This window comes from Ictidomys tridecemlineatus, chromosome 6 (assembly GCF_052094955.1).
Source record: "Ictidomys tridecemlineatus isolate mIctTri1 chromosome 6, mIctTri1.hap1, whole genome shotgun sequence".
Classification (NCBI taxonomy): Eukaryota; Metazoa; Chordata; class Mammalia; order Rodentia; family Sciuridae; genus Ictidomys; species Ictidomys tridecemlineatus.
Window position 1 is genome coordinate 125,071,675 of NC_135482.1, and position 11,563 is coordinate 125,083,237.

The window sequence follows — 11,563 nt, forward strand, 5'->3', positions numbered from 1 at the left end:
TGGATTCCATTCATGGGATCTTGACTATTTCATAAAAATGCCTTTCCGTTATAGCAGATAGTTGAGCAACAGTCTCTGAAATGTCTTGGCTGGTAACTTGCTGGTATTGCTCCTGAATTTGATTTTTCAGACTTGGAATGAGTTTAAGGGATGAAATAATGGCCAAAGGGAATTTCTTTATCATACTGTGTTGATTTGAAACTTATTTATATTTTTTCATGTTTAGTGATTCTTTAGGAAAATAAACTTTGATATGAGATACAATGACTTTCCTTCTGAATTTCTGAATTTCTCTTCAAATGTTTTCTACTGTAAAATCATATATTTCAAATATGGTCAAAACACCTCTCTGATACTGGGAATAAACCAAACCCATTCATTGTTCATAGTGAGTTAGAGAGATAATAAGGTCTTAGGAAATGGGTTTCCCAACCTGTCACCTAACATGACGTTGTTGGCTTTAACACTTAGGAAACAAAAGTTGCTTTGAGAGTTTATTTTGGTGGTAAGGAAAGGGAACTGATGTTGGGTCCAAAATTCTTGATATTTACAATGTTAGTGTGACCTTAGGTCTGGACAATGTGATAAAGCATCCAGATTCTTTTGACAAACTTCTGGAGATATGCTGAACTGTACAGAAAATGATGGGAAGAAAGGAAGAAAGAGGAAACAAAATAACTCAGCACTGCTAGAAGCTTGGGAAAAGATATATGTGTATTATACATGATCAATTTCACTGCAAGTACTGGACTCGGTTATTGAATGATTAATTTCTGAAGGGATAAGTGAAGACCTAGGATGATCATTCCACCAAAAGTAGGAGCCTGAATGAAATGCTTAGAGACTTTGGAGAGAGACTTCAGATCAGTAGGATTCTAGTGAAAGATGACAATACATATGGAAGTGTGAGATCATGGGGGCCACTGAGTGCCAGGCAGATGAAACCTAACTTTATTTTACAAACAGTGAAGAGATTCTAAATCTGAGTAAAGAAAGGTGGCCTAAAATCAGATGTTTATAGGCCATAAAGTGACATTGATTCTAGGCAAGTTTGACACAGGAAGATAATGTGTGTGTATGTGTATGGGGTGGGGTGGGGCAGGATTTAGAATTACCCAGGGGGTATTAGTAAAGAGAAGAAGAAAGATACCTCTTTCTTATGGTAGAATAAAATATTACTATATTTGTGAAGACAAGAGAGAATGAACAAAATGACTCACAATTTGGAGTTTGAATGCTTGGTTTATCTTTGGGGAAAAAAAAGGGGGAGGCCTTAAAGTGTAAAAGCCATTATTGCATATCCTCTTGTATCTGGCCTCAGGATGCACGGAAATTTCCACTGGTCCCTGCTCCATGGAGGGTGGTCAAAAGCTGGCATAGAACCCTCTTGATTACTACAAAATTCTCAGCTCAAGTTTTAGCCAGGAGTTTGAGCACAGACTTCTATCAGTATCTATAATGGCTGTCTCTCTGGTTGACCACAGCTATAGAAACATCTTATTATCCTAGTCTTGGTTGGGTGGAGTGGTGTTATGAGGGTATGTCCCATATCTAGGGAAGAACAGAACCCCTCCCTCATGTGGCAGTAAAGCTGATAGAGGGGATTGTGATGGAGACAGCAGTGTATGGCCTGCCAACCTGGCTGCATGAGGGACATTGGCTGCTGAGTAGTCAATGGTCATAGTTTTAAGCGGCAGAAATAAATTCTGTTTGATTCAAGGTATTTTTTAAAAGACAATGGATTTATTTCTGGGGTCTCTGTTCTGCTCTAAAGTCTATATGTCTTTCTGCCAATACAATTCTGTTTTAATTATTGTAGCTTTGTATTTTTAAACCAGGAAGTGTGATGCCTTCATGTTTGTTCTTTCTACAAACTGATTCAGCAATTCTGTAAATAAATATTAGTATGTGGGGAAATCGAAACACTTACCCACTGGTAGGAATGCAAAATTTTGTGGTGGCTATAGAAATGGTATAGAAAATCCCTCTAGCCCTAATTAAAATGGAATCACTGTATGATCCAGCAATTCTACTTATGAGTATAAAAAATTGAAATCAGGAGTTCAGAGATGTTAATTTATTCCATGTTCATTAAAGCATTATTCATAATATCCAAGGCTTGGAAACAATCTAAATGTTTGAGGAAAATGAATAGATAAAGAAAATGTGATATATACATCCAATGCAATATCATTCATCCTTAAACAAGGGGAATATCCCACCATATGCAACAACTTGGGTGAATGTGGAGGAGATCATTCTAAGTGAAATAAGTCAGTCACAAAAAGGCATATAATGCATGTTTTACTTGTATGTGTCTAAAATAGTCAGGCTCATAGAAGCAGAGAGTAGAATGCTAGTTGCCAGGATCTGGGTGAGGGAATTAGGGCACTGCTGTTAAATAGGAATAAAGTTTCAGTTATGCAAGATGAATGTATTATAGAGATCTGTTGTACAACAGTGTGCCTAGAGTGACTGTATTATGCACTTAAAACATTGTTGATAGTGTATCATATGCTAAGTGTTTTTATCATCTTCCTCCTCCTCATCATCAATATCATCATAATATATTGAGTAGCTCATAGACTTTTTGAAATGGCCAGAGAAGTAGGCTTGTATGTGTCTCAACCAAAAATAAGGATCTGATCATGCTGCACACTTTGGCCAGACTCTGGCTGGCACTGGATTACTGTTAAGCGGTCTTAGACAGTTGTTGGGGCTGTTGTACCAAATTTTCCTCCATAATGGCTGTGGCATGGGTGCTTCTCGGATGCTTTTGGGGATGAGTGTTAAGCTCATGAAGCATCTTCTCTAAGAGGGAGTTCTGCCTCAGCTGACAGATTACATGACACCAATAAGGGTGCCACTAGACAAATAGCAAATGTCCATACTGCTCAGAGGCAGAGAATGCCAGGAGGCTAGGTCATCTGCAAAAAAAACCCCAGAGAGCCACGTCATGCTGGGGAACTGAGAAGCCAATGGGTATCTTGATAAAGGGCCAACAAAGGTGTCATGATAATTTTGCTGCAAAATAGAAGTAGAACTTGATTTTGTAAACAGCTTGAGACAAAAGAACTGCACTTGTTCCATTGTCATTTTTGTTTCATTTTCTTTCATTTCAGTACTTGGGATTGAACCCAGGGCCTTGTGCATGCTAGACAAGTCTCTTCCACAGAGCTTGTAACCTTTTTAAAATTTCATTTTGGGATGGTGTCTCCCTAAGTTGACCAGGCTGGCCATGAACTTGTAATCCTCCTGCCTCAGTGTCTGGGATTGCAGCATTTAGTACATTAACAGTGTACTAAAGCATTAAGGCATCACCCCATTCACTGGCCATGCTGTTACTGTCTTTTCCGGATGTGCCTTCTTCACAGACTCTCTAGCCTCCTTACCACCTGACCTGCGCTGTCCTCAGCCTGAATCTTCTCAGTCTCAAACCTTCTTGTGTGTGCTCCTCCCTCCCTTAGTTTCCCTTTTACTGATTCCTTGTCTGGGCCAGCTTCTTTCTCTCTATGTCCTTCTATCATGCCTGAGATGGAAGTGCCAAAGCCATCAGACCTTCTCACATCTTCCCTGGGCTTTCTTTTTTGAGTCTTTGTTTATGTCTTTGGCTTCAAATGTCATGTCCATGGAAGCAAATCTGAAATCTGGGTTTTTAACATATTCTTTACCTGTTAGAGAGTTCCAATACCATCTAGTACATTAGGAGTTCCTCCAAACAAATTTCTATTGTTTCAAATTTGTTCTTATCACATGGTATTTTCAATTACCTCTTTTTTTTTGTTTGTTTCTGCAGAAGATTTTATTACGGAAATGTTCACACATATGTAAAGCAGAGAGAATAATGTCATGAACCCACCACCAGCTCCAACAACTAGCAACATCTGCCCCATTTGATTCCTCTCTTCCTCCCTGGGCCTCCGACACCTTCCCACACACTCATCAGCCATGCCCACAGCAAGCTAGGTTATTTATAAGCAAATTCAAGATGCTATAACATTTCATCCATAAATATTTACATCTATAAAGATAGCTCCAAGAGATAAGATCTCTTTTTTCAAAACATAACTACCATTATCACAACAAAAATAACAGTAATTCCTTAATATCATCACATACAAACAGTATTCAGATTTCCCCAATTCATGCCCCTTTTTTTCTCTCTCCATGGATTTGTTTGGCTCTTTTCTTGTAATTATCTTTTAAAAATCTCTTTACAAGTTGTTTACTTGAATCTGATTCAAGTTAACACCAGTATTGCTCTTGGCTGATAAATCTCATAAATTTCTCTTTTTCTATAACAGTTCCTCCTTCCCTTTTTTTTTTTAACACTTCTTTGTTGAAAAACTTGGGTGTGTTTTGGTTGACAGAGCTGTTGCTGTTGTTGCTGCCCAGCACCAAAAAAAAAAAAAAAAAAAAAAAAAAAAAAAATCTCACCACTTACCACTAGGCCAGAAAAAGATCCAGACTCAAAACCAGAAGTCCAATTTCTAGTGAAGGCCCATCACTTTCACATCATGGTAAAGTCAAAGAATTGTAGGTCGAACCTTCGTAAATCAGAAACTGTAGTCTGGATTTTGTTGATTGCATTCCTTATAGTTTTGGCATGTCCCTCTCTACCTTCTATGCACATATACTGACAGTAGATTTAGAGATATTTCCCATTCAATTCCAATTTCTTCATGAGGCACCCTGACATCAGAGGCTCCTAATATCTGCTGTGTCTCTTTTTGTACTTTGATGTTGGGCGGGGGGTGGGGAGTGAGGTCACCCTCTGTCCTGCACTTCACTATTCACTCTCTTAACTTCAGGCAGGACCACGATTCCCTAGAGGGTTGCACAGTGTGCACAGCCAATAAGAGGATGCTTAGTAAATTCTCAATATCTTTTAAATTTCAGTCTCAAACAGAATATAATTTGATCTCGTTTTTAAAAGTTTATATATATGCTCCTACCTCAAAGTAATTCAACACTTGGCTGATTATAGGACACGATTTCATACTTAACTCTACCTATTTTTATAGCATTCATGTTTAAGCTAGTCTATCATCACACAGAGATTTCAACGTTATCATATATTTTATAAAAATAGCATGTGAAAAGGATATTATTTCCATTTTTTGAAGGGTTATTTTGTAGAATAGGGAAAAGATGCATGGTATATATTAGGTAAATTTTTATAAGGATTATGTAAAAAGAAACAGCATGGAATTGAGAATAAGATGTTTCAGGCATGACAGAAAGAACAGAACATTATAAAATCATGTATTTTTTTTCCCATTAGCAACCAGGAAACAGTATAAAAAGCAACAAAACTTAGCACAACGAATATTCCTGAGAGCCAAGGCTTCCCATTAGAGCCTCAAATAAGCACCAACAGCTGGATCTCATTTCCAGTTTGAATATTTAAAATGACACACAAACATAAAAATGCTATTATAGACTTATTTCTCCTTGAAATAAAAATATTCTAATGTTACACTGGTTCCCATGATGACTGACTTATTTCTCTCAACTTAGGTGCTGTAGTGGGGATCTGGCCTGCTGGAATGTCCCCCAAAGGCCATGTGTCAAAGGCTTGGTCCCTAGCTTGGTGCTCTCTGGAGCCGGTGTGATCTTTAAGAGGTGGGGCCTGATGGAAGGTCCTTAGGTCACTGGGAGAATGCCCTCAAAGGGGATTGTGGGATATAAGTCTCTTCATCTTCATGTCTCAGCCATGAAGTGAACGGTTGGCTGGGCCACACACTCCTGCCATGATGTGCTGTCCTCCCTACTAAAAGTCTAAAAGCAGAAGATTCACCTAATGATAGACTGAAACCTCCATCATGGTAAGCCAAAATCAACCTTTTCTCTGTTTAAGTTGATGTATCTCAGGTATTTGTTATAGTAACAGAAAGCTGCATCACATATCAGGCAACACAATTTTACATTGTCATAGTTTCAGTTCTTCTACATCTGCTAGGATTTGATTTGGTTGAAGAAAAAAAATCTGACTGTTCTTGATTTCACCAAGGGCTTTTTTATATGTCATTCAAATAAAAATGAATATTCATCTTCTTTAGGAGCTATGACTAGAAAGGCAAGCTCTGGTTTGGAGAGGAGAATAAGAGCACCATCCTTTTAATTTGTGAACCCTTCTTTTGGGATCGAAATCTGATGCTCAGGATAAAACATTGTTTATGGTGTTTTCATCCCATGATCACAGCATTACAAGAGACATTCTTTGTGTTCCCTCTTCAAAATAGAAAAAAAATAAGTTGCCTTCTACCTAAGCCCTGATGTCAGTATTAGAGAACATATATGTTCAAGAACTGAATTTGTCTAAACCATTTCTTTACACAAATGTACAGAATACATCCAGTCACTAAAAACGGGGTAGAGGACAGTATGGCACTTGGGAGTTCAGTGCCACTGCTTTTTAAATAGCTGTTTCCTCAAAGAAAAGGCAACTTCTGGCAGGCAAAAGTAAAATAGCCCTCTCACTGCATTCCTTAGCATGATTTCCAAGTCTTGCCGGGACGGCCAGTTGATCCCAAGGCAGGCTCTAGAGCCCTCCTCCACTGCTGTGGCCAGGGATACACACACACCTAGTGCATGCTGACGAGCCAGCTCCGCTCCACCAGCCGGGGTTCCAAACCCAGGCTTACTTTCTGTTAACAAAACGTACGTGGATGGGCTCCCCCGGGGTCAGAAGCCCATGGGTTTTTGCATGAACAGCTTTAGTCCAAGAAGATGTTTTGATCTCAAAATGCTGAAGCAACTGGATCATGACCAGGTGAATCTCCAGCTCTGCGATTCTCCGCCCAATGCAACTGCGCACCCCATAGCCAAAGGGGATGGACCCGAAATTGTCGACTCTGTCCAGGTTTCCTTTCCGCAGCCAGCGCTGGGGCCTGAACTCCTTGGCCCGAGGGAAGTTCTCATCCTCGTAGGAGGTGGCATAGTGGCAGAGGGCCAGCTGGGTGCCTTTGGGAATCAGATATCCGCCAATAACCAGGTCTTCTTGGGTGACACGGCCATTCCCTGGTAGCACTGGAAACAGCCTCAGGGTTTCCTTCAGGAGAGCTCTGACCAGCGGGACTTTGGGAACATCTGCTGCAGTTGGAACATGCCTTTCCCCCAAATTCTTGACTATCTCCCGATACACGGTCTGCTGCACTTCTGGGTGCCTTGCCAGGAGATACACTGCCCAGGATAACGTGAACGATGTTGTGTCAACACCGGCCAGCAGCATCTCCGTCATGTTGGCGCAGATCTCCTCCAGCGTCAGTGTCTGGCTAAGGAAGAGGTAGGTGAGAAGTCCCCCGTTCACCCTCTCCCCTAGGTCCAGTTGGCACTGTATGTCCCTCAACTTGTTGTCGACATGAATTTGGCTGAATTTGAAGAGTCCATCCCAGGACCTGCAGAATTCTCGCCAGGGTTTGGGGATGAAGGGGCGGAGCCATCTGGGGATGGCACCTGCGTACATGGAGGTCTTGAACATGCTGAACATGAGCTCCAGGGCTTCAATGTACTCCACTGTTGTCTGGGGGATGTGGTTCTCCAGGCATCCTAAGCGACTCTCGTAAAGGATGGTGGCCACACCTTCCATTGAATATTTGAAGAAAAGATCATTGACATTAGTCACCGTTTCCCCATCTTCTGCATGGCTCCTGAGGATGTAGATTTTTTTTAATCAAATCAGCAATAACTTGGTTGACTTCTCCAGAGAAAATGGCCACATCTGTCGGTTTCAGAATTCTTTGTCTGAATACACTTCTCGTCTTGAGCCACTGTTCACCTTCCGCTGAGATGAGCCCGGTGGCTCTCCCTCGTAAGTCTCGGTACTCCTGCCAGGACTCCATGTTGGCTCTCTGGGGCGCGACCCCCTCCGCCCGGAGCACCTGAGCCACCATGTCGCGGTCTGGATCTCGTGGATTCGGCTGAAACCGTCCTTGCAGAAAAACTCCACCAGGTTGGCGAGGGTTCGCGGCCCCGGCATGGCCGCGAGACTTCGGGGCCCCTCGGCCCTGTCTCCGGCCCGTGGCGCCCCGGGTCGCCCAGATCTCAATTACCTCTTATGTGTGAATCAGGGTTCAGAGTAGAGAAGCAGAAGCAACAGACGATATATGACTAATCATCAGTGTATCAGTGCATTTATGTGTCTACCTACCTATCATGGATCCATCCTATCTCTACCTATCATATCTATCTACTTACTTATCTATCATCTGTCTTTCGTCTATTATCAAGAAACACACAAAGAAAGAAAGAGACATACGCATAAGATGGGTAGAGATATTTATATTAAGGAAATGGCTTCTGTGATACAGGGGGCAAGCCACTTCAGGGCTGGTAGAAAGGCTGTAATACAGGTAAGATTTGGTGTTGTAGTCTTTTTGTTGTTGTTGTTGTTTAAAGAGAGAGAGAGAGAGAGAGAGAGAGAGAGAGAATTTTTTTAATATTTATTTTTTAGTTTATTTTTCGGTGGACACAACATCTTTATTTTATTTGTATGTGGTGCTGAGGATCCAACTCAGCACCCTGCACATGCCAGGTGAGCGCACTACTGCTTGAGCCCCAGCCCCAGCCCGGGTGTTGTAGTCTTGAGTCTAAAATCTGCAGGGTAGGCCAGGCAGTCTATAAATAAGAAGAGTTTTTGTGCTGCAATCTTAAAGCAGAATTAATTCTTATTCAGGAACCTTCAGTCTTTTCTTTTAAATTCTTCAACTTATTGAACGAGGTCCGTCCATGTTATGGAACGTCATCTGCTTTACACAAAATTGACTGATGGTAAATATTAATAATATCTAAAAATACCTTCACACTGACATCTAGACTACTAAAAATTAGGCATCATAATCAATCCACATTGACTGATAAAATTAACCATCACATTCTGTTCTTAAAGGTATTACCAAATGCAATCTCAGAAATATTGTTGAATTCTTCTACTTCCTGTCTTGGGAGTCAGGCAAATCTGGAATCAAGTCTCAGTTCTGCCATCATTATCTGTTTGACCTCAGATGATTTCCTAATCATTTCAACATTCAGTTTTTTTTTTTTTTTGTAGATAAGTTTGGATTAAGGGCAGCATGGGTGCATCTCATAGACCTGAAAAGGAGGGAGGCTTGCAAATTTCTGAGCTTGCACAGGGTGCAACTGTGTCACCTTACTTGGTCACTGTAATTGCATTACAGTGTGAGCCTCACTGTGTCCATTTATCAGACCAGGAACTGAGAGGACAGTGATTTGCCTTGAGATACGAACCCTTGTGTTCTCATGCACACACCATCTGGCACCAACCTGGAGAACCTGCAGCTCATGCCCCTGGGTTGAGGTATCAGTTTAAACCTAGTTCACCAAACACTCATTTCACTCAAATTGCCCTTTCCTATGTTTAAGGAAAGCAGATAACACAAGAAAATATTAGATCAGGTAGGTTTCTTTTATTAACATTCAGAGCAGTCTTACCAAACATCTGCCTTTCTATGGCTGTAAAATAAAATTCTATTTGTATTCTATGAGTCTCAATCATCTAATAAAGACTCACTTGAATCTTGTTGGTTGCACTTTAGAGAAAGTAAATTTGGAAGAACTATCCCAGTGTCGAGTTTCAAATTTTCAATCCAAAAAAGATGGAAACAAATTATGCTTTTTTTGAAGACTCGGCTTTGTTCTTGTGTGAAGGTCTTAAATCCAGAGAGTGGTGTTCCTGAATCATCTCTGGATATCTTTATTGCTGCCCTTCCACAGGGTTTTGGAATTTTTCTCTAAGTGTGTATCCTCCCCACTGTAGTGTGACATTCTTGAGGGTAAAATTGGGTCCTTGCTCACCTTTGTCATTGCTGTACTGGGGCATGTGGCATACACCGACCAGAAAAAAAAAAAAAAAGTCAAAAGTCTATAAGAAGGAAAAGGCAAGGACAAGAACAAGTCTAGAGGAAAGAAAGAAAGGAACCATGACATAGAGGGCAGAAAAGGAAAATAAAACAATCCACTTAGTCAATTCTTGAGGGTTCACGCTAGCTGGGTTATATTTTATTTCCTCAACCCAGCCATACTCTTCAGATAGTGCTACTCAATCAATAAGTCATGTTCTTTCTAAAGAGCCGTGTCTTTTTCCAGTAGGTTATGAGCATGGCATGTTAAGTAGAGAGAGTATTTTGACTTTGAGTTTAATTATAGCTTCTCGCTAGCTCATGAAACTGGTCTGTAGTCTATTGAGCATGAGGAAGTGGAGCTGGACAGCTTGCCAGCAGACAACTTATCTTTCTAAACAAAAAGCTGAGGTCCCAAAAGGACTGATACCCTGTGAGTTGGCTCGTAGGATGGATGGAGAAGGAAGGTTCTGTGCTATTTCCATATGTATGACATGAAAATGAGCTGTGTGGCATAATTAACTGCCACTTCATAGTAAAAGTTCCTTTGAGTCCAAGGATTCATCTTTCTCACTTATTGTTCTGACTTAAAAATATTGGTTATTATGATTGCTAATGCTCATGGGATGTGTATTATGTTAATTGCTTTACTTCACTTGATCCTTGAAGCAATCCTATGATAGAAGGACCATTACCATCTTCATTTTCGCCTTGAGGAATCTCAGACCTTAGAGCACTTCAGTAGCTTGTCCTGGATACTCAGTTTGTAAAGGGAAGATCCAAAATGAGTCGTCATTTTGGTCTGGCCCTACAGAACATGCTCTTAACCATCTAGTTACATTCCCTGCTTCTTTATGAGAAAGATTTAAAATGAGAAGACTTGGACTTTTCTATATGGAGTATTAGTCTGTTTTTTTGTTGCTATTGTAAAATGCCACAGGCTGGGTAGTTTATAAGGAAAAGAAGTTTTGCAGACTCAAGAGCATGGAGCCATGCTTTGGTGACATTTTAGCTTTGGTGACATTCTCCTGGCGAATGCCATCACCAGTGGGAATCTGCAGAGAAAAACAAAACGAAACAAAACCGAGACATTCAGGGGCCATCAGACTTGCTCTTTTTATAATACTCCCTTTATAACACTCCCTTTTGTGAGAATTCACAGCATCAACATTATTCACAAAAATCGACATTATTCTCTTCTGAAGGCGGGGCCTGTGATGACCTAGTCACCTTCTACCGAGTCCTACCCACTCAGGGTTCCTCAGTCTCTTCACATTGCCACCCAGGAGACCAAGATTTGGTTCCTACCTCTTATCACACGTTGGATACACTGGAAATGGAGTGCTACCAACAATAGCTCTAAAGGCCTTTGGTAAATTGAATAATCACAGCCACAATGTAATTTCCAAAGACGGGTGTGCTCACTGTGGTTAACCTCAGGATAAGGCCCCAGGAGAAGTTAGGGAGCTGAATGCATTATTCAGCTTTACATTATAACAAGAAAGTACTGAGATAGGATATTAGTGAAAAAAAAAAAGATTTAGTTTCCTCATAGTTTTAGAAGTTCAAATCCAATGGGTGGCCTTTGCTTTGGGTTTCTGGCGAGAATATAGATAGTATTCATAGGACTTCATGTCAGAGCAAGTGGCCCCATTTCAAGCCATAAAACAAAGGGGAAAAGGAATGGGCAGGGTTTCCAGAGA

General features: G+C 40.8%; 1 protein-coding gene across 1 annotated transcript; it reads right to left on the reverse strand.

Annotated features, from left to right (window-relative positions):
* Nucleotides 1-6,643: 6,643 nt before the first annotated feature.
* Nucleotides 6,644-8,022, reverse strand: LOC144365027 (cytochrome P450 27C1-like). Its single transcript, XM_078015746.1, is given in 2 exon segments — nt 6,644-7,672; nt 7,674-8,022. Coding segments are annotated over 2 exon segments (1,251 nt in total). The 5' UTR covers nt 7,896-8,022.
* Nucleotides 8,023-11,563: the final 3,541 nt, after the last annotated feature.